General features: G+C 39.6%; 1 protein-coding gene across 4 annotated transcripts in view; it reads left to right on the forward strand.

Moving 5' to 3' along the window:
* Window positions 1–23,478, forward strand: part of RHEB (Ras homolog, mTORC1 binding) — a 59,611-nt gene that overhangs the window by 17,556 nt on the left and 18,577 nt on the right. For 2 of the 4 annotated variants that reach the window (XM_080609944.1, XM_080609945.1), the window contains exons 2-7: window positions 3,436–3,507; window positions 10,031–10,098; window positions 13,369–13,451; window positions 17,030–17,086; window positions 17,187–17,234; window positions 17,762–17,843. In XM_080609944.1, coding sequence (XP_080466070.1) covers window positions 3,436–3,507; window positions 10,031–10,098; window positions 13,369–13,451; window positions 17,030–17,086; window positions 17,187–17,234; window positions 17,762–17,843 — 410 coding nt within the window. Of the gene's footprint in view, window positions 1–3,435; window positions 3,508–10,030; window positions 10,099–13,368; window positions 13,452–17,029; window positions 17,087–17,166; window positions 17,235–17,761; window positions 17,844–23,478 lie in introns of those variants that run through there. The other 2 variants (XR_013956189.1, XR_013956190.1) reach the window with 2 other exon arrangements.

Here is a 23,478-nt window from a genome sequence, read left to right on the forward strand (position 1 = left end):
ATTCCTACCAGCCCTTATCTTCTGTCTGAGGGAGAGTCGGTAAACTTGGAGGACTTTGCTTAACAACTCCTGTGCCACAGAGTACCTGGTGCTTTGAGTTACCATAGCAAGTACAGCTGGAGGACTCATCCTACTGCCCTGCCCCAGTGGTGCCCTTATTTGATCCATTTCTTTCTTCCTAGTCAATTTAAGCTCTTTGATTCTACGGAGTGAAAAGGTTAAACCATAATCTCCAGTCAGATTTAAAAAGTGCTTTTTCATCTCAAAATCACAGGTCTTCATCAGTTCAGTGGGCCAATTCCAGCAGGCTTTGCCTTGCTTTTGCTCATGGCAGTTCTTTTGGTCTCAGTGTTTATTTTCCTAAAACTTGAGGAGAGTTGATACATTAGAAGTACTGGTATGGAGAATACGACAAGGGAAGCTTAGCAAACTAAAAAACATTTGGCATTTATTCCAAATGAGGGCATATTAGAGCTCAGCCTTTTTTGAGGTATGCACCTTTGAGTAATTGATTAATCAAGTCTTTGCTGCTGGTATGCAGGCTGTCTCATCCTTTTAGGCTGAAGTGTGCTAGCAGTGTGTGCACATTTAGACTGCAGCATCTCCTCCTCCCTGCAGTGCTCTGAGATGGAGTTAGTACATCAGTAAACGCAGTTGCATGCAGTTCCTTGGCCCCTGTCTTGTGGATGTTATGTTTATGTTGTAATTCTCTATGAACATGTTGCCTGATCTTTCTGGGGAAAGAGGAGGTAGGAGCTAAATTGTCAGCTTAATTTTCCTCTCTGTCCACGAGTATAGGTCAAAGGCCTGGAATAAAACCTGTGGAGCAAAGTTCAAGCCAAGCTGTTGTTTACATGGTCCTGCATGCTTCTTGGGCATGGACTGAGACAAGGCAATGGGGATTAATGACTTGGGTTTTAAATTTCTTGTGTCCGCTTTGGAAGCCTTACTTTGGTAGGATACTGTTGCATGACACTTGTCCCAAGGGGGGTATGTGGCTGAATCCAAGACTGGAGAGCTTCCCTGTGCCTCATCTAGGAAAGCAGGCATCCTCCTGTGATCACAAACACATCATTACTGGAAGGCTTGTTACAAAGCTCAGAGGAATTTAGGAGGAGAGTGTTGGAACACTGGTTTTGTCTGTTTTGTTTCCTCCTCATTCACTGTTAGGAGGAAAGCAATAATTAATACAGCTGGATGTTAAATGCAGCATTTTCTGTTGGCTCCAACTTCTTGCTAGTATTCAGTTTGAAGACTGAGCACAGACAGATGGTAGCAGTCAAGTTTTTTGGTTAGTTTAGGATCCTTCTTAGGAGGAAAAATGTTTGGTGATGATCTGTGCTTAACTTAGCTGCTCTTACCTTAAACATGTAACAGCCTAATATAGAATAGTTAACTTTGTTTTAAAATGGAGTGCTTAATGTTCTGGTATTGGCAGAGAATCTGGAAGCATGAACTCTGGATAGCAACTTTGTAAGCTTATAGCTAAAGAAGAAATAGCTTGAAAGTTCATTCACTCTCTAAGTGGTGTCCAAAATACACAGTTTCACAAAGTTGCTGGGATGCATAGTCTGAGTTCTATGTCTGTCCTTATTAGGATGATTTTGGATGTGCATGGTGCTTCTCCCCCCTGCCCTCCCTCCTTGCTGGAGCTACAGTTTAAAGTGCAGTGTTCCCTGTAAACTCATACAGAGTGATTATGACACCTTTAGTTGCACTGTTACATATATCAGAAAATGGTGTCTTAAGAACGTGATTTGAGGAAAAGCAACTCTTACAAGTTTGTGTGCTGGTTGGTCTTTTGGGGGTGTTGTTTGGGTTTTTTAGTATTGTATCTTGAATGAACTGGCATGATTGATAGGAGAGGGCAGAGGGATAGGCATGGAAAAGCTGGGCAGTGATGTTAAAATAAACCAAGCAGTTTGTTGATGAAGGTTTTGGCTGCTGGAAAATCCCCAAATGATGATGCTTCCTTCTGGGGAAGTAAATCTTGGAAGTGTTGCAGTTAATGATGGAATTGGCTGCATGTGTTATAAATATTAAGCCAGACTTTCCTTGCATCACTTTGATACTTGTATTTTGTCTGATCTGCAGTATTTTAGAATGGTTTTAACAGTGACTTGCTAAGTATGCTGATAATAACCAAATGTGAACAGATCAAGAGCCTTGTATAATTAAGCAAGAATGGGGGGGGGGTTTAGTTGAAAATTGTTTAGTATCTCCTGAAGGAATGCTTTGAAAGAACTTTCTCCACAGCAAGGTATGAACATAGCATGGTCTGAGCACTGCAAGTGGGCACTCTATCCAAAGCAATTCTTGAAAATAGTTTTACTGTATAGTTCAGCCACACTGGTTACTTAGGATGTCATTGAAAGGCTTTCACTGAGTAGGATGGTCTTGAGTCTTCGTTAACTTGAGGTCATACTTTGTTTGTACTTGCCAATGAGAAGAATATCAAGGACCATGAAAGATATGCTGATGTCCAAAAGCAGCTAATGCACTTGGCAATCTTTCGAAGAGTGTATTTATCCAGTAAACATAATGTAATAGGATCTAGTAGATTCCCAAATGTAGAAGATGTGCTTGTAATGGAAATTGTGTTAAGACTTCAGTAATGATTTGAAAAGTCTTCAGTTGCAGAGCTTTAAAAGGTGCTTTTTAGGGTGAGTATCTATGATTTGCTTTTACCATATTGTAAAGTCTTCCATTACTAAATTAGGGTTTTGGTTGGTTTTTTTTTTCTCACTCTGCTACTAAGTGCAACATTTTGCTTTACTCTTTATTGGGGGGATGTGTCACCAGATCAGCATAACTGAAATTGGAAGTAGCAGTTTAATGGCTTTCAAAAGAAAAAATGCCCCCTCAATCACTGAGCTTAAAATGCTGCATTACAACAGACTGGATTCTGTATTGAAAGGAATAATAAGAGTATACTGATCTCAAGAATTTTGAGATCATCCTTTTGTCATGGGAAGTATGTCCAATGTCCTAGTCGAACCACATTTGGCTAATTCTATCCAAGCTCCTGGTTTTCTCTGCAATGCCTGAAAATTATTTCTAGCTTCCTTGCTTCTTGACAGAAAAACCTTCCAAGTATAGCAGTTTGTTAAATTTAGCTTTATGAGGATTGGACACTGCTACTTTTAGATTTGTTTTAAACTGACGGAGGCGTTTAAATTATGCTGTGTTAAAACAAAAGCAGAACACATGCCAAGTAGCTTTTGCGCTATATTTTTATGTGTTCAGGAGACCCAGTTACTAGGAATAGGCACTTAATTTAAAAATAGGTCAGTTATCATGTATAGGTAATTTAAGTGAACCATACAAATCTCATATCTGCTCTTATAAAAACATTAGTGTATCTGCTAATAAGTGTGAAGTGGTAACAGCCTGAAGACTTGTTTAAACACAGATTATCTTTTCCTTGCTTTACAGGAAAATCTTCACTGACGATTCAGTTTGTGGAAGGACAGTTTGTTGATTCGTATGATCCAACCATAGAGAACAGTAAGTAAATAACTGACAAGCTGCTCTTCTGGACCTAACTATTATCAGAAGCCATTGTGGTTATAGATATTACTTATGTGGGCATTTACGTATTAACATTAAAGCTCATTAATTGACAAGTTTTATTACTCTTTTAAAGCAATGTTTACCAAACTGACAGTACTGCAGTGTTAAATTTGCTGTGTATGTATTTCTCTAAACAGCTAAACTGTCTTTCAACATTGAATGAAGGAAAATCTAATCAATCTGGCTAAAATTCATCTCCTTCTTGTTTTCTGTGTTATATTGTTGGACATCTGCTTCCCCTAATATAGTCAGGGCATTCAAATTAAGTATGTCATACCTCTATTGAAATGTGCCAGTATGTACAAAATCTCAGATGTCTAATTTGATCAATGTATCCAGATGAACACAAAGCCAGCAATGCCAGTCTGGACTAAACAACTACATTAGAAGGTAGACATGCTTTGTCCATCATAACATGGCAATCTTTTAAATTACTTATTTTCAGCTACTTGATAACAAGTCCAGTATACAAGTAGCTTGCTGCAGATACTGGGTAACTGAATTCTTAAGTGTCTTTCCTCTTAGTGTTTTTTTAATATTAGTGCCTTTGTGAATAGCTAGTATAATAGGTGAGTAAAGGTACTAAAAATGCTGCCAAGAGCAACAAGTCACTTCAGACGCGAGTTACCTGGTATTTGTTACAATCCAACCACTTCTTTCTGAACTAGCAGTGGTCATAAAGTACTTGAGCAACTGTGGTGCTAGCCTGAGTAATTTGATTGTATTGGCTCCGTTTAATCATGTGACAAATAAAACTTTGATTTTTGTGATCATAACCCTGGAGTTCTTGTATTTTAATGACTTTTGAAAAGCAGCGGTGGCACATGTTTTTACTGTTTCAGAATTGTGCAGTAGGATGTTAAGCTTCTTTGATACTCTGGAATTTTGGAGTAATCAGCAGAACAAGGTTTCTTTTGCATATATATGGTAATAATTGCTAATCACTAGCTATGGGGATATGTTTTACTCAGGTTTATTTTAATGCTTAGAACTAAAAATCAAATGCTACTTTTTGAGAAACTCTTGATTTTGCTTTATGAGTCAAGGTGGATAATGTGCCCCTTGACCTTAATGATCTGTTAGTCCTTATATGGATGGCATTAATATTAACATCTTAGGATGTGTACACCTTGGTTTTAGCATTTTGACACCTTCATACAAGGTTGCCTTGTTTCATCCTTTACAAGCTCTTGTTGTCCACAGACTATTTGTCCACAAACTATTGTTTGTAACTGCTGCTAGTAACTGTGTAGTGGTCTGTCTCTCACTTAGCATTTCTTAACTGCATGAAAACATACCCTGGATGAATTCTGCTCGTATTTGACTCTTGTAATCTGCACTGCTTGCTTGATGTAAAACATTGAACACGTCTTGGTCGTGAAAACTTTGTTGGGTGTAGGCACCTTGAAAAGGCTTAAATCCTCACTTGGTTTTGTATTTTGTATTTGTTTGGAAAACAGCAAAACTTCCTTTTGCTGAAAGTCTTGTTGATCTGTGACATGGCTGGAAAAAATAGTGTTCTGAAAGGCAGACAATTTAAGGGCCCTTCTTGCATCAGAACACATTGCTGGGAAGTAAGGGTTGAAAACATGAAAAGATGTGCCCTGAGGTTCAAAACAATAGGAAGTCTCTTGCATCTTTAAGCCCTGGAAGGCCTCATAGAATGTTTTAAAAATGCTTCTGTGAAGAACTGAAGAGATAACACATCTAACATTTAAAATGTATTGATAGTATCTTTGTTAAGAAAGACGTGTGAAACTAGTTTTGGTGGGATTAATATAACATCATTATTTTGTCTTCAGTTCTTAATCTTTTTAAAATGTTCTGCTAAACACAAATCTTTGATCAGTCCAGTCTTTCGGCACTCCCAGCTCTGTTTCTGATTCTGTGCAGGGTCATAAGACACAGAGTATGTAATCAACTCTTCCATTGTTTTCCTAGCTTGTAATTTCAAATCTGTTTGCCAATGCTGGCAAAAGGGGTTGAGAAGCCAAATCTCCTATACTAGGGGCAGTGTTGAGAATATTGCATTTTTCCAGTGCTTTGTAGCAGGTCATAAAACCTTGTCAGTTTCATCTAGTGATTTGGTATACTTTAGTTTCACAAAACTTGGAAACGAAAAAACACAGGCTCAGGAATAGGCTGGCCTATGTGATTGCTGTTTTGTCTCCAGAAAATTGTTACTAATAATTTGTTACAGTATTCTACTAGCACTGATGAAAGGCTTGAAAGCTGCAGTACTGCTGATAGCTTAATCTGTATAATTTTTGTCTTAGTGAAACTTGCACAACAAATGCAGTGTAAAGCTAAACCGTATAGAAAGCAAGCTGTGGTTAAGCCCGTACAGGACCAAGTGGCATAGCATGTAAGCCTTGACTCTTAAGAATAAGACCTAATATTCTAGTAGTTTAATTTTTCCAGTGTGAAAATCCCTGTCTTGTTTGAACCTGGTGAATAAAAAATAAGCTGCATTAGATTTCACTTAGTGTTTGTTGAAGTCAGTGCTGCTTCACTGCTGTATTTTCCTTTGCTTCTGTTACATTAGAACCGGAAAAGTTAGTTTATTTATGTCAACAAGCATGCTGGATTCAGTTGCTTCTCCTAAACCTGTGTATCTGGAAGAGTAACATGTAGTGTTTGTGGCAGCAGTGGTGGTCAGAGTTAACTGTTTGGCAAAATAAATTTTCCCTTTCTGAATGTCCCAGTAGGAGTGACACCACGATGGATAGCTGTTCCTGAGACAGCTGTGTTGAGAAACTGTTGGAGCTATTAATTTGTGGGGTGTTGGAAAGAGAAGGAAGACCATGGTGCTGGGTGGGACTCTGAAGGCAGATGAGCTCAGATAAGCTAAGACCAGAACAATTAAAACTCAAACATTTTACTGGAATAGAAACAAGAATCTGTATTTGGAACTCAAAGCAAATAGGTCAGAAGGAAGATGTGCACGTAACTCTACCCAAACTGTACCTTAGCAGGGATGTCTTTGGTCATCACTAATTCAGTGATTTTGTGTTGCAGAAAAGCTGACTTGACTGCCCAAGTCTCAAAAATATTTTCCTCAGCTCCTCTGTGGGCCTGCCTGCCTGCTTTTCCTTTTAGTTTCAGACAAGCTTCCAGCACTGTGCTCTGCAGCTCTGTTGTTTTCGTTTTTGTCCTGAACAGGCTCAGTAGCTCCCTAAAGAAAAGAACAGTCTTCCCCCGAGGGCTGCCTCCATCATGTTTAATACAATTGAGAGTGGAAACATACTAGAAAGGGGGAGGTGGCTAGAGAAACTGTAGTAGTTGGGGAGAGGGATACCTGTAGATTTAGATGGGTCTGCTAGAAGCATCTTTAAGGTTGAACTTCTTCCACATGTCATGGCAACTGCACTGAAAGGGTTGAAGTATGGTTCCTCCCAGGAGTTGCTGATAAGCAGCCTTCTCAAGGGGTGGAAATGAGGCTTCTGAGAAAAATTAAAAATAGCTCTGTTGCATTACACATCTCAGTGTTGTAAAAGATGTCCTGACAGATTAGTGGCAGGCAATGACTTTGGGATGAAGACCCAAGTAGAAGCAAATGCAGAAGGTGGTAACCAAGGAGCCCTTGTGAGGCAGTTGTATTCAGTTACCAGCTGGTAGCTCTATGGGAATAACGTTACAGAATTCTTGTACCTTTTCTCAGCAGCACTATTGTTCTAAAAGCTTGCATCCATATGCCTGTACTGATGGGGTTTGTGTACCATAGTGGCTTGTTGTTGCAGCTGCTGTCGTTTGAGTTGCATATACAAATAATTTAATTCATGTTAGTCTAATTGAAATACACTTGATCTTAGGGTAACAATGATTAGCAGCTGGTGGAGTCGCTGTATAAGTTGCACTTCTGCTGAGCTATAGCAACATTCAGGGCTGTGCTCTGCATGCAGTTTTACCAGAACTTTCTCTGATGACAAAGCGGCTTTAGTTTCTTTGCAACGCAGCTGTTGACTGCTGCACTCTCCACTGTAGACATACACATCTGTTTGGTGCTGTGCTGCTCACTGCAGCACCAAATTCTCCAAGCTTCAGCAAAGCATCAGATCCAGGAAACAGTTGTAGGTGAAGGTAGGGACTGCAGTTTTCTTCAAACAGCCACACTTGAGTGGTGCATTGCAAGGCTGTAAGCATGTCCTGTCCTAGATCTGTGTGCTTCATGGAGCTGAAGCAGGCCCTACCCACACTAATGAGCAACATTCTGCAGATGCTCACATTGTGACTGGGACTGCAGAGGTTGTTCAGGTCTGCTGAAATCTGTCCTCAGCGCACTGGGAAGAGCCATACTGTGCAGCGATCGTATTATCACCGGCACAGCAGAACGCAGTGTGTCCCAGGATGGTAGGTGATGTGAAGACTTCCTCTGGAAGGAGACCTGTGGATCACAAATCATCTTTAATAGAACTGTATGTTTTCCCCAAGATGAAATTCTTACCAGGACTACTTTTTAAAAGCTTCAGCAAAGACATGCGAGTCATTAATTACAACTGCATCAAAGCAGATTTGTGTTCTTGCAGTGGGCTATTCCTAGTGCTACAAGCCTCTGCATTGAACTAACAGTTCTCACCCAGTCTGTGGTGACTCCTCCACTGCTTCCCTTCCGCTGGCTCTGTCACACTCTGCTTCCAGTACCGATTGATGTCTTTGCTGGGTCTATTTTAGGCTTCTGGAGTAGTCTGAAAAAGCTGCCGTCTGTCCCTTTTTAAATATTAACTTCATGAGGCTCTTGAAACTACTTGGGTTGCAGAGTGCTTTGATGTGTAATGTGAAGTGTCAAGAGACTGTTACTTTTAATATACATGTTAGTGCAGTATGTCTCCGGATGAATCTGTTTTCTTAAAGCAGTGATAGCATATATAGCAGTGCTGTGTGTTAACACCCGTTCAAACAGATGGTTACTTCTGTCCCTACCACAGTATTCATCCAAAAGGTAAAGAGCTGTTGTGGGTTCTTGCTTCATAACTTTAAAATTCTGTGCAGCAGTGACAGCTGTATCCAGATGGAGACTTGAGAGCAGCTCCCATGCATGTGTGCCAAAGCAGCTTTCTGGGGGAATAGACAGGGTAAGGTAGGACCCCTCACTTTGAGGCTCATTTCAAATTGCGCTTGTCAGTGTTATAGTGGAAATGATAGGTGTGTTTTACACTGTTTATTTAGACGTTCTGTGTTAGTTTGGCTTTGCTGTTTGAATTGCTCCTTTTTTAAAAAGAGGGTGCTTTGATTTACTATGTGGGTTGAAACCTCCAGTTTCAGCTATTTCAGCCTACTTAAGATAATGCTCACATTGTGGAGACTTGACAGGGCAATGAGCATTAGTGGGGAGGAGGAAAGCTGTTGAATTTCAGCTTCTGGGAGACCCTGTACATAGCCCAGAAGGCGTAGGTGGGAGACTGCACAGCAGGATCGAGAACATTAAGCTTTGCAGCTTTGAGAAGCTGTTGGGCAACTTGGAATATGAGGAACAGGTCACCGCAGTATTAGCAATCTCCCTGCTCATTGCTGCAGTGAAAGATGAAGCTTCTTAGGACTGGTAGTATTTGGGAAAACCACCTCAACCAGAGGATAACACAAACTTTACCCAGTATTTAAGTGCTGTCCAGTAATTGTGCCTTAAGTGCAACACTAAGGCCAGAGTGAAGTTGTGAAGCCAGGTTTGCGTGCACTGATTGGTACATTAAGTGCTCAGTAGTACATTATTCCTACAAGAGCTGTGACACTGTTTGCTTTTGCAGTTGCATAATACAAACACTGAGTAAGATTCCTCCGCTCAGTGTGTTGGCGTTTCATGAATCCAAGGAAGAGAAGCAATTCTCATCACTTTAGGGACTGAATGTACTTCCTGACTGAGGACTATATAGGCTGGTAGCTACAGCAAATGTGAAAGCAACATGGTGATCTTCTAGCTGCTTATTTTTTAGGTTTAGTATATTCATAAGTAGGCTCTGTATGTTTTAGCCCTGGAAGGATTTATATGTGTTCTTTTTTAATCCAGATCATTTACCTCATGGTATTTACATTTAGGCAGTTGATCTTGTTGAACTGCTTGGAAACCAGGGAACATATCCTATAATAAGTTCAAGCTTAACTTTGGTGCTAATTGTATTTAAGTGTCTTGTGTTACCACAAATTATGGTTGCCTGGAAGTCTCTCAGAAATGCATGTAAAACCCCTTTATATTGTTTCCTTTTAAGTAAAGGAGAAAATGCTGCATCCAATGTGAGAATCTTCTGGAATTTGAAATTTTGGAGTATGTTTCTGAGCTTCATTTTCTGCAATCCACTAGTTTTGTAGTACAGCCACCTGATTTAGACTTTTATTGCTACTTTAAAGCCTATAACTAAAGTTCTTTTTTCACAGTGCCTTGGCTGACAGTGGCACAGATGAGTGACTTCTCATCCCTTCCTTGTGTGTAATTCTGACATGTTTATGTATTTCTTGTTTGTTCTAGCTTTTACAAAACTGATCACAGTAAATGGCCAAGAATATCATCTTCAGCTGGTTGACACTGCTGGCCAAGTAAGTTATCTTTCTTTCCTTGAATCTTTCTTCGGAGTTAAGACAAGAGGTATTTATGTTCCTGTAGAGCTAAGTTGGTAGCGACCATGCATTCAAAAGTGAAGGTTAACATAAATGCTCCTGCTCCGGCAGGGGGATTGAACTAGATGATCTTTTGAGGTCCCTTCCAATCTCTAGCATACTGTGATACTGTGATAAGTGATACTGCCTTGTCATTTAGTCACTGAAGAGCAATGTTTCTGTAGTGCTTATTTAAAGACTTATAGAATCATAGAATAGTTAGGGTTGGAAAGGACCTTAAGATCATCTAGTTCCAGTTCCAACCCCCCTGCCATGGGGTTTGTTTGTTGGCTGTTTTTCCCCTTGTCTATTGAACTAATGTCTAAAAAGGTGAAGAAGGAATTGCCTTAACTCTGATATACCAAAAGTTCATAAGTAGCTTGCTTGATATTTATGGTCTAAATTAGCAGTCTTGCTTTAGATGGAAAATGTCACTTCAGTAAACTGGAGAAAGTCTTCATGACATTTTCCTATTTGTGTACTCCAGCTACACCAGTGTGGCTTGTATCCATGAAACAGTCACGGGGAGTAGACAGAAATGCACATAGGTAGTACTTAGCGGGCTACCAATAAACTGCTGCAGTTTGTTTACATTTTTACGTGATGGTTCATGTGTGCGTCTGAGCCTTCACATAATGACAGGGAGCGCGGAAGGAGACAGCAAACGCATGTCCTGGGGATTTGTGAAATACAGGTGTTCATTATATAATGTTGCTCGGCTGATCTTGGACTGCACATTCAATGTGCAGGAGTGCTCCATCTTGTGAAAGACCGTATTAGGAAAAAACCAACAGGGACTGTTAAACCCCCTGTTAACTCCCTGTGTTTTTATCCTGAAGTTTTTATTGCTTACCTTCCGTGATTTCTGGTACTATGCCTTTGTTTTTTTCCAAAGTATGAGTAATGTTAAACAATTTCAGTGTTGTAAAATGTGTTGCCACTACGTAAGACTTTAAAGCTGCAGGACACTTATTCATAGCTGGGAGACTATTCAGAAGGGTTGTAACCTTCTAGGTATGTTTCATTGCTTTCTTTGTAGAGAGCTACGTAACTTAAGAATAACCATGCTGTATTTGTATGGTGTCAACTTGTGGTGCTAATCAGCAGCACTGCATCCACTGATAATCTTGTCAGATGTGTCTGAAATGATTAGAAACACAATGCTGGCCACATGTTCCAGGGCAAGATTGTTTGATGGGGAATATTCTGCAGAGGAGAGTGAGGTTGAGAGACGGAGAGGCTGAAAAGCCTGAGCAACAGAGCAGGCTCCATAGGTTTCGCTTTGTGCCAATGTAAGTGTGCTTGTCTTACATCTCTAGTTGTAGTACACTGATAGAAGTAAGATTTCTGTTTGAGGAAGAAATGGCCTTCTGGGAAGGCAGTGCAACTTCACCAGCAGTGTAGCTCCATTGCTGAGGTTTATTTTCAGGGTTGATTGTAATGTTATACAGTATTGTAAAACCAAAATAACTTCTTTCCCGGCCTGTGGTTATTTTCAGATTTGATCCTTCGTAGGAAGAACTTGAACTTTTGAATTCTGGCTCACAGGGTTAGAGGGGAGACATGATGGTGGGTTATGGAAGGTGTGGCTTGGACAGATTTCTGTCTCAAGTCTGTCTTGCTTTATGATCCATAGGGAGTCCTCATGTGTATACAGCATAGCAAGGATTATATTGTAGGTTTGTTACATACTTGCAAACTTGGCTATGACTTGAAAAGTTATAGCTGCATTGTTTTATCTTACGGCAAAGTTCTTTTTGATGCACAAGTTCCAGGAAGCTTTTCTTCTTTCTCCTAACAAGCTAAAAAAGTAATGAATTGGAAACAGTTGAGGCTGTGGCACTTTCTTTCTTGGTACTCCTCCTCTGTCCTGTGTCTCTTTACCTTTCATGGTTATCTGATTCGTGTAGTTCAGTTAAACAGGAGTCTTGGTACAGGATCACAGAAGAAGAGTGCGAAAGGAAACATTACCTAATACCAAATTCCAGCTGGGGCAATCCCCAGAAATTCTGGGTAAAGTCAAACTGCAGAGTTGCACTTTCATCTGTTTTACATGCAGACTAACTCATATCCTTCTGTATTGACTTTGCAATTACACAGCCAACTGAAGTGGCAGTTTGACATTTCAGTGAAGGGGGGCGGGGGGGAGAGCTGCCCTCAGTGTGCACCAGTAAAGGCAAGTAAGGGCGTCTTTTGTCAAGTGTTATTCTTTCAAACTTTTTTGTCTGAATCTGTGAAATTGATTTATAGAGGGTTTCTTCTCATTTACCAGTTAGAGAAGTTTGATTCCTTTTGGCTGTCAAGATTTAAGCTGTGTGATTGTGTTGGTCCATCTGTTCAGTCATGACAATATACAGAGAGGTTTTGTGATCTTAAACTAAAATTAACATTGTAAGCATAGGTTGAAAAATCTGAGAACTTGCATATTAAGAAGTATGGCTCTTGTCAAATAGAAATGTTTCCTGGGAATATCTATTAGAACAGTATAGATATTCAGTATGGGATTCATAGTATTTCTGTTGTATTACCTGCAACATGTCAGTCTGTATCATTTGCCTATTTAGTCAGTTCATTTCCTACCGGGGTAATAAATTCAGTGATTAAGTTTGTGGTGTTTTGTTTGGGTTTTTTAATTAAACACTTGACACGTAAACTTCTAGCTGTCATAAAGCAACTAATAACTGTATTTCTTGCATCTTGTAGTTGATAAGCATTAGTTAGTAAGCCACAGTTATTTGCTTCCTAACAGATCCCTTAGGTAATTTAGATGTGATCAGTGTTGCTTGAAATTCTGAACTGCTAGATCCAGTTGTCTGCTGTTGAAATTAGGAATCTGAAATGTATCACCAGCAAGATAAGAAGCATAATTGCTAATTAGTGGTAGGAGAGAGTGGATGTTTTGCACTAATTCAAACTGATAATTAAGCAGGATAAAAGGATTGGGAATAGCTTTAGCTAATCCACAGTCTTAGAGGGAATAAACCAAAAAAGCTGTAGATTTGTGTATACAGTCCAAGTCAGCTTTCTCTTAATTTGGTAAAGATTCCACATTTGACATTATGATGAAAAAACTTAATTCTGAAGGTATACCTAGACAAAATGGCCCTGCATGTCATGTCTTTCAAATATGATCAATTTATCTGATCGTTATCTGCTAGCATCAAGTTCTAAGCTGTGGCAGTAATTTTAAATGTAATACTCCTTCTACAGGATGAATACTCCATATTTCCTCAGACGTACTCCATAGACATCAATGGCTACATTCTTGTTTATTCAGTCACGTCAATAAAAAGGTAATAAAGTCTGCTGTGTTCTTCTGTTTCAGATGTTAACCAGATATCTTCTGGGTTCAGCTCCTGCCTTTGCTGTATTTTCTTTGCATGTGTTTAATGCATTTAATCTTTCTTTCCCTTAGAAATACAATGGAAAATAAAATTAATGGGTTTTCAGAAATTTACCCTCAAATCAAAATGTCACAGACACTTTGCAGGCTAATACACAAGGTACAGTGTGAAAAATGAGACAGTGCTGAGCTATTGCCTTGCGGTGCAAGTAAAAGTGCAAAGAATGATTTCAGGAATAAGTAGGATTCATAGCTGTAGCATCAGATACAAAGGGAGACTTAAATATGAACCTAAAGGGCACTCTACATTTATGTGAAGTACCCAATTAGTTGCTAAATCAGTCCCTCAGCCTTGTAGCTCATTACAGTACTGAGATTTCTTTGACTTCTTGTCTCGGATTGTTCTGGTTAATCATCAGAAATTTTCGTATGACTAGCAATATGTGGCTTTTGGCCTGTAGGCTCACTCGTGACATGCTGCAGCAGATGCTCTTATTTGAAAATTTTCCCAGAGTATCTATTTTGTCCTTGCTGTTAGCTGTCCATTCTGACATGAGGACAAAGTCCGTTTTAGCTGGAGTCATTTTCCTGCAAGACGCATCTCAGCCTTCATATGGCATTGTCATCTTCTGTTACTTTGTCCCTTCCTCTGGTCCTCTTGCTTTGTTTAAATACTGGTAATTCTTGAATAGATCTCAGTTTTCTAATCTTGTACAGCATCTTTCCTATAGCAAAAGAAATCCTATTTTCTTAATTTTTTCTTCGAGTAAAATGATTGAGACCTTTAAATCTCATCAAGTAGAAGAGAAGTCGATGCTTCCCTTCTACGTGCAAGGAAACTGATCAGCTTTTTACAGGTGCCAATAAGAGTTAGTATTCTCAGCCTTTAGGACTGGAGGATTGTCTAATTAAGTGAATAGAAAACTGCTCATTATAAGTGGTACTGTGAGGACAAAAATGTTCTGTATTAAGAAAAGTGTTTAGGTAACAAGAAGGATCTTGTACAATACTGTGGTAGCTTAGGTGACTTGCCCAGGCAATCAAATTGCAATCACCCTCTGTCTTGTCTTCTTTAAAAGTGTGTATATTGGTCTGACTGTCAATGCAGGAGCTTTGAGAGCTTTGACAGCAAACTTAATAGAGGTGCCCTTTTAAAATTTTCATCTTCCCTGCTAACCTTCACTGGGAAGTTTAAATGGGACTTGAGTAAAAGCTAGCGCCCTACATTTTTCATGTTCCCTGGCTCTCAGCAGCAAGGTTACTGGAAAGCTTTTGCTCTAGTTCAGCTTAATTAAATTGCATTTTTTTTTATCTTGCTAGATTCCCCGATTTTGTGTAAGACATTTTTTTGACAGCTATTTTGTTGTATTTCATACATTGAGCTGTTTGCTGTAACCTTATTTGCTTGACAGAACTGGAAAGGACCTCTTATGGTCTCCAGATCTGTTGCTGTTTCACGACTTGATGTGATGATGCTGGTTTTGGATTGGTAAATACCTGTCTTAAAGTGTGTCCGTGCTTCTTCTGTCCTTAGTAATTTGGAAAGCTTTCTAGAACATTGAATTGATCTGATCAAGCCAGTTACATTCTTGGCAGTTATTAGCAACTTGTTTCTGTGTCAGGATTGTGTTTAAGTTTAAATAGCGCTTCTCTTGTGGTTTCCACTGTGATCTGTTAACAAAGATCAGTTGTTTATTCGTTAGCGTTTTTACTGAAAATGAAGCTCGTGACCAGTCCTAGGTGAGCAGATAGATACATGGAACTGGGAAACGAAGACCTCAAGTTGAAAAAGAACGCTTTGCAGCGTTGTGTGCTGGAACCTCAGGTGAAGAACGGGCTAGGGTCCTGTGCCATGGCATGGTGTTTTTCTGTCTATGCTGGAAGCAACACACCTAACAGTGGAAAGGAAATGACAATTGTACTGTTAGTGACACAGTTGTGTCTAGTTAGTGTCTAGTAGCCACTGCTGTGGCTAGTACGAGAGATCTTTCCTGTTGCCTCAGACTGAGAAACAGTTCTATGGTTTGTAGCAGAGTTTTTTTTCTTTAGCATTTTTATTATTCTGAAGAATAATAGGGTCACTTAGTTCTGTGTGTAGCAATACCTCTCAACTTCATCACAAACAAGCTCTGTTTAACTCTTAGTTTGGAAATCATTAAGAATGGAAGTCCAAGACAAGTTCTCAAGACCAGAGTTTCACTAATACCTTTTCAGCATCAATACTTTGTAACCTTGAAGTCCTTTCATTGATTCCATATTTTTATGTAATCCGTAGTATTTCACTAGAATTATTAATAGTAAGTTTTGCCAGACTAAGTCACACTTTTGCTTGCAAAGACCTCGTTTTCTTGTTAGGATATACTAAAGTCATTGGCTAAACATGGAGAAGTGCTGCATTCTACTCGGTCTCAAAAATTATTGCTGAAGTCCAGACAAATTGACCTACTTGACAGAAAATCCTCAAATGTGGTTGCCTTTATTGTTCCAGAAACGAGAACTTTTAATGATTCAAATAGCTTGAAGAGTGGGTTTAGGCGCCAGTTTGAGAGCTCTGAGTTGAAAGTGTGTTTGAATGCTGCTTTATTTTTAAGAGTTTCAGTTCTAATTGAAATGCAGTGCAAGTCAAGACACTGCATGTAGCTAACAACCTTGGAAGCTGAAAAAGTTTTGGCCACTTTTTTGTTGTCTAGTGGTGTGTCTCATTTTTGAGCCTGTGCCTCTCTCTTAAAACAAATCTGAATTGTGCACTTGATGTACCAGTATTTTTTCCATAATGTAACTAGAGGACCACGACATCTGTTCTTCAGCCCCATTTATAGCTTGTTCTCTAAAGTATTAAATGTCAAATGCAGTGGATTTTGTAAGTGAGGTTTTTGGCTTCTTGGTATTTCACAGTACTGCTTCTTATCTCCTGTCATCCAAACTTCACGTGCATGGTAGGTGAACAGACAAGTATTTGAATAACCACTGTTGCGATACCATCTTGCGGATCAGTTGACTCACTTTCCATAGAAAAGTAGAATTCAGGCTTCCTTTAGCTTTCACATAAATAGAACTAAAGAATTCTCTATGAACTACATGTTCTTTAAAAAAAATAATGTATTCTTTCAAGATGGATCATGTTAAAATACTTGTTCTTTGAAACTGCTTTGATTTAACATGCTCATCCAAAATTGTTGGACTCTAGCAGTTAAATTTCTTACTGTAGATAAAAACCAGATCAGAGGTGGGGAGGGTCTTCTAGTGATTCTGTGTTAGATGCATTGGTTCTGGGTAATGTTATTTATTTCTGCAAATAACATAAGTGGGAGGCTACAATGGTAGGCATAGGCTAGTCTTTACTGCTTCTGGGACCATTTTGTCTCTTGTGCCCAAATCAGTAAAGCTTTCAGCATGCTTGTAGTTCTGTCTCTATACATAGAGTGAGCTTTAAACACTGCAGCCTACATATGCATTTAATTGCTTGTGTATTCAGTATTAAGGATAAACATTGGAGTGCATGTGTGACTTCATCCCTTTATTTTGCAGTTTTGAAGTGATAAAAGTTATCCATGGCAAGTTATTGGATATGGTGGGAAAAGTCCAGTAAGTAGTGACACTTTCATCTCATTTCATTGCAGGCATGTTACTAGTGCTTTTTTCGGTATACTGTAACTGTTCTGAAGTTCTGAACTTTCTTTCACAGAATACCTATTATGCTGGTTGGAAATAAAAAAGACCTGCATATGGAACGGTATGTGAACTCCAGTATGTGTGAAATGCAAGACAGCAGCCGGCATTCCTGTGGCTGCAATGCACTAGTTTGTTCTTGACTTTCTGTAACTAAAATCAAATTGTAGGTTAAAATAAGCTACTGGCAAAGGAATTGTGTCCAGAATGTGAACTAGGAGCCATGAACTTGTGTTGTAATGTTGACTTTTGTTGTAAGGTTCCAGGGATGGTCATTTAACACTTCAGGCTGTTTTCAAAAGAAGCAACAGAAGTGTATTTTTCACAACGGTAAAATACCAGATGATATTAGAGAGTATGAAAACAAAGCAGTACTTTGAAAGAACTGCTCTTCTGGGTTGCATAGCAGTTTTACCTGGCCCACTCATGTATTTGACAGCAGCCAAACGCAAATGCTCTTTATCAGACTTCAGAAAACATTCCTATTACGTGCATTTATGTGCTTCAGTACTCTGAGGTCTTTCCTGACGTATCAAATTCCAATTCTTTTGCAAGTTACAAGGAAACATACTTTTTCTTTCTTTTGGTCAGGGTGATCAGCTATGAAGAAGGGAAAGCTTTAGCAGAATCCTGGAATGCAGCTTTCTTGGAATCTTCTGCTAAAGAAAATCAGGTAACTGATTCAAGATTCACACTATTCTAATACCAATGTAATGGAATGACTCATAGTTTCACTTAATTAAGGAAATTAGTATTTGCATGTACTTTACAGCTATTTTGTGTAGATGGTTGGAAACATTTCATTCTGCATTCAGGTTTATGTATTGAGTTTTTCCATGCAACTGTAAATGGAAGGAGGAAGTGAAGAACTGAAAGTTAGGCTTCACTGAACACTTCCTGACAAACTAAAACTCAGATCCATGTAGTGGGTGGAACAGGGTCTGTGATCTTCTGCAGTTACCTTAACTAGGAGGCCATTGTGGTTGCAACGGGTGCATTTCAAGGTGCTAGGCAAGGCTCGGTCTCTAATGTGAGGCATAATCATTTTGTGGGTCTGGGGGGCAATAGAAAAATGTTAGAATACTGCAAAAGTTTTCAGACACTACTGTGATACATCTGGAGCAAAGTTCTGATGCAGTATAACCCACACACATTTACACTTGCTTGTTTCCTATCACAGAAAGAAAGTGTTTAATTACATGTTAGATAACATTCTTGTTGCTGTGCCTGACTTCCTTTAAAATGCCTCCTAAATATATTCTGGTGTTTGAATTTGGTTTTTCTTGCTTTTTGAAAAGACAGACACATGATAAGGTCAAAAGGACGGAGTCCTTAACTCATGCCACTCCTGTGGCATGAGTTAACCTTGTCAAAAGGACAGAGTCCTTTTGTAGAAGAAACGCTAGAAGAATGTAGAAGAAACGCTAGAAGAATGTAGAAGAAACGCTAGAAGAATGTAGAAGAAATGCGTGGTTGCATATCACATCCTTCTGTGGCCTCCTCAATAACACCAGCACCATCACAAGGATAATCCTATAGCTAAGACTTAAGCAGCCTTCTTTCCCTATTCCCTGTCCCCAGAAGCAAAATAAATAGATTTTGCCCAATATCTCTGTCCTCAGTTCTACAAGTTACTTGAGTAAAGTTGGATTTTGTGTGGAAGAAAAACTTGGAAACTTTATTTTTTTTTTAATCTCCAGATATGGGCCGCTTTGAGTGAGTTTATCAGTGCTTCTGGTTTTGGCTGTGGCATGAGTTAACCTTGTCAAAATTGGGCATGACGAAAGCATGAAATTTCTTATTCTTTTCTCTGTACTGCTAGAGAGGTTGAAATGCATGCCCAAGGAAACTACATTGACAGTATGAAGAATAAACCAGCTAAAAGCATCTGATTTTTCTCCCTCCCTCCCTTCCCCGCTTTTCAGATTACAGTACTTCTGGATTAGGCAAAGCTATTGCCTATGCTGTTTCTCTTTTGGCACATGCTTGCAGTGTGGAACAGCATGGCAATTCGTATCTAGCAGAGGTAACAAGGCATGTTGTCATTCTCCTGGTGCTGAATGTTCACCTTACGTAAGTCAACGTTACTGGGAAAAGAAACCCATTAGCACTTTTTGCTTGAAGGTTCATCCAAATCATCACCTGTACTGTCTTGGTACAGCAAATCTAACTTGCCTATCAAGAGTAAGTCTAAACTCTTTCCAAAACCACTTTAGATAGTTTGCTTTACGAAAAGCTAATTTGATGCTTAAAGGGATGAGCTGGACTGGATTGGGAATTTAGAGCTTAAGAACTTCAGCAGAGAGCTCAAACCTCCTTGACTGGGGGAAGTGTGTTAATCCTTTCTCTCTGAAACCTAACTGTATATTACTACTGTATTTGGTAGATGCTGAGCAATAGTATGACAATTTCTAGTCTGCTAGGTCTGAAATTGGTTTGGTATGTGATGTTCTTTGCAGCAACAAGAAGAGTAGGTCTCCTTGCTACAAGAGTAGCAAGAGTACAAGAGTAGCAAGGAGATCAGCTATGTGGTCTGTCTTTGTAACAGCTCTGTTTGCAAGGCACTGTTGAAACCAGAGAAGATACTCCCTATAACAGGTTCTGATAGCAAAGGCTCCTTTTCTCTCCTTTCCCCCTCTTCTCCCTTTCTGCTTTGGGGGGGAAGTCCTTTTTGGAGCATCTGTGAGAGTCCTAGAAGCATAGCCCTACTATGTTGGGTAATTAAAATAGTTCTATAGACCTATTCTGCCAGGAGTTATCAAAAGATACCACGTTCCAGAAACGGTATGACTTTGAATAGATGGAAAGCGGGAGACACAAAGATCAAAGCTGCAGAGATCATAAATGGTAGTGGCTGGCAAGAGTTCTCAAGGTCAAATATATTTGAGGCTATGCATCAGTTCTTCCATACAAGGGTGACCTGGTAGGACTTTTGGAAGAGCCTGTGTATCAGCAGTACATCAGTCATCTAGGGAAATCTAGGGCTTTGAGAAGGCAATGCTGAGACTTAATGCAAAAGACCTCTTTTAGATTTCTGCAGGGCTGTTATTGTCATACCTTCTCAAGCTGCTTAATTATTACCAGGTATTATAAACATATCAGATAAGTTGAACTGCTTTGGCTAACTTCAGGAGCTTTGAGACTTTTTTGTGAAATTCCCTGTTTTGTTTCACCTAAGCCATAGTATAGTGCTTCATTTTAATCCCAGTACAATAAAGTAGTAACTGTTTGAAGTACAACCAGAATCCAAATTGGTCTTAAACACAGTTAAAGCTGGGAGCCAGCTTTTACTGGAAGAATTTAGGGAGTAACAAGCAGCCAAATTGTGTTCATCCAATTACATAAAATTCATTAGATAAACTTGTTTTAGAAGGAGTAAGGAAGCAGTAAAACGGAGCACTATTGCTTCTTTTTCAAGGGCAAATTCATCTTCAAGCTCAGAAAATGCAGTGCTCAGTAAATGCTTCAGAGGAGTTTGGGATCTTAGCCCCTCTCCAGGGGTCTGACATGTTTACTTGAGAGACTGTGCTTGGGCTGGCAAAAGATGAGGCAAAAAAAATCTGTCTTCCTTTACCTACCTATTGTTCAAGTTCCTCTGCCCAGTTCTGTGCCAAGATAAACTAGCAGTATGAGCACTTGAGAGTTTCCTTTTTGAAACAGTAATAAAACAGCTGCATAGCTGAGAAACGCAGCATACCAAAGGATGACTCCAGTGGCTGTGAGCTGGGTTTGGGTGTTTGCACCTTCCTGCGCTGGCTCCTGGCAGTGTGTTCCCAACTCTTTTCCTGACAAAGAGAATTGCACCTCCTGAGCTGTGTGTCCTGCTCACACCAAGGGGCACATCTGCAAAAGCAATTGAGTCTCTGGTGTCTCTTGCATGGTGGTAAGCTCTCTAGGCAGCATGTGTAGCGCCCAGGCTGACATCTGTTTTGTTTCCTCAGGGGAGAAAGGTAGAAGAAAGACAGATGGCTTTCTGCAGGCTAGGTGTGACCCGCATTCTGTAACTGGACTGTATGGAGACAGATGCATATGAAGTCTGGCTGCGTTCTTTATTCCTTGTCAGAAAACACAGCTTCCTGTGTTGTTTAAAGGCTCATTCTAAAATTCATCAGCATATTTGGGCTGAATTACAAATTCCTAAGTGTTAGCTGTAGGACAGTGATTCAACCTTCTCAGTGAATACATATTTTCTGTGAAATGAATTAACAAGCCCTGTGAACTCCTACATCTTAGCGTTTCAAACAGCACGTCTTTGACAAGAATGTACAGCTTCTTGGCTGACAGAATAAATTGTGGAGGGTTTTTTTAATGGGCCTTTTGCAGCAAGGTTATAAAAAATTTGTGCATTATAATGAAACCATTGAAAATGTCAACTCTAAGTAAGGAAACATTGGTGCAGTTATTTGTAAATCAGTATATGGCCGAGTTTTGATTAAGGGAAACTCTTCATCAGCGGAACCAGTTTGGTAGCAACTGCAGTCCTGATTATGGTTTTCCTAGAGTCTGATTTGCCCAGGAAATGCGTTGTATCGCTGCTAGACTAATGAGCCACTTCTGTCAGATTCTGTTGGGATTGCAGGGAAACTCTGTTATATGGAAGAATACTCTTATTTTCAGCTGATTAAGTATGTTAAATAGTTCCAAAGATAGTACTGTGTGCGAATGGTATAAATATGGGAAACGTCAAAATTCCGTCTAATCTTTTTAAGGTGGTTGTGGGCTACTTCAGGCACTGGGATTCATTTGGAAGTGGTCCAAGTAAGAGTTATAGCTTGTGAAGGCGGAATAACATCTGCCAGGTCAGAACACATAGTCGTAAATCGCAGGGTGCTCTTCGTCCTGCTGATTAAAACCAACAAAACCCCCTTTTTTATCTTCTTTCATAACATGGCTGCTTTTATATAATAGACATGCTTTTCTTAAGGAGCATATGCTTGGAATTCATGAAACGAATGGGTAGAGGTTGCATAAATGTGAAATGGCATGTCTGAGGTGATCAGGAGACCGTTTCCCAAGTTGAAGGTTCACATGATGAAGTACTGATCATACGGTGAATGTTCAGCTTGAAAATATCATAGAAAAGAAAAGCACTTTAGAACTGTCCTTGTCTGTGGTATAGGTTTCTTCTTCTTAAATTGATTCTCAGATGCTGAATGTTGTAGTTTCTGCATATTCTGATGGAGGCTAGTGTACAATTTTGAAACCCTTAAAACTTGAGTGAATCCTGAAAATACCAGATTAACAATGTAAGGTATTTACTACATGATGTCCCAGACACCTTTCTCTCCCCATCTTTCAGTACCCTTGAAAACAAACAAAACCCCACCAAAAACCTAACTACACTTAGTGAATTCTTCCCTAAAATCTCATGAATCACTGAAGTGGTCTGACATCCTTTCTTAGTGTCTCTGCTTCAGTTAAACTTGCTTTTATGGGAAATTGTGTCTTTCCATTCCAAGATTTTTAACTTGTGCTCATGAGTGTGTGTGTCTGGGGAAGTATCATCCTTGTGAGTGCATGCACTTCGTTTCATCATGGAGAGGTTCAGTAGGGGAGAGCCTTTTTCACCAAACTGCTGTGGGCTCAGTGTGGATGTGGGAGGTTTGGTGTGGACCGAGTGGAGCTGGTAGCAGAACAAGTGACTTGTACTCTGAGTACTTGCTGCCTTCCTTCTGAAGGAGTGAAGGGATCCATGGTTCATGCATGACTTGTGATTTTGCAGGAGGACTCTCTAATCCTCCACGTTCCATGCAATAAGCTAGGATGTTTAGGTGAGCTTGGCTGTGTTAGCAATGGCTATCCTGTAGTTCAAGCTGTTTAAGACAAATTCCCCCTTTCTCTCGGAAGGACTTTATCTGATAATATTACTTAGTACTAAACTGTGGCTAATTTGGCTTGTGTTTTGTCCTTATGTTTTTGCACCTTGTCTAATACTGGTCTTCCCAATGCGTAGGATGAAAGAATCATGAATATCAAAGTCACGCTCTGGGCTATGCATGGTCAGTATTTAGAGCTGAAAAATCTAATTCCTTGAAATCTGAGTGATTACTTAGAGAAATGACTTATCCTCTGGAGCAGCACTGCATCAAAATCTTGAATGCTGTCAGTCACTCAGTGCAAGCTTACTATTTAAAATAAAGCTGACTTACAGTTGTTAGCTCTGTTGTGAGTATGGCTCAGTTATACCTGCCCTCTTGCAGTGACAGAGCAAATAGTTGAGGATTGCTGTGGAATAGGGGTTTCTCCTAAAAGGTTGTGTTCAGAATGAAATTACCTTATTTTCCTTTTTAGATCTTGGAAATAAGGAT

The sequence above is a fragment of the Psittacula echo genome, assembly GCF_963264785.1.
Source record: "Psittacula echo genome assembly, chromosome: 2".
Lineage (NCBI taxonomy): Eukaryota > Metazoa > Chordata > Aves > Psittaciformes > Psittacidae > Psittacula > Psittacula echo.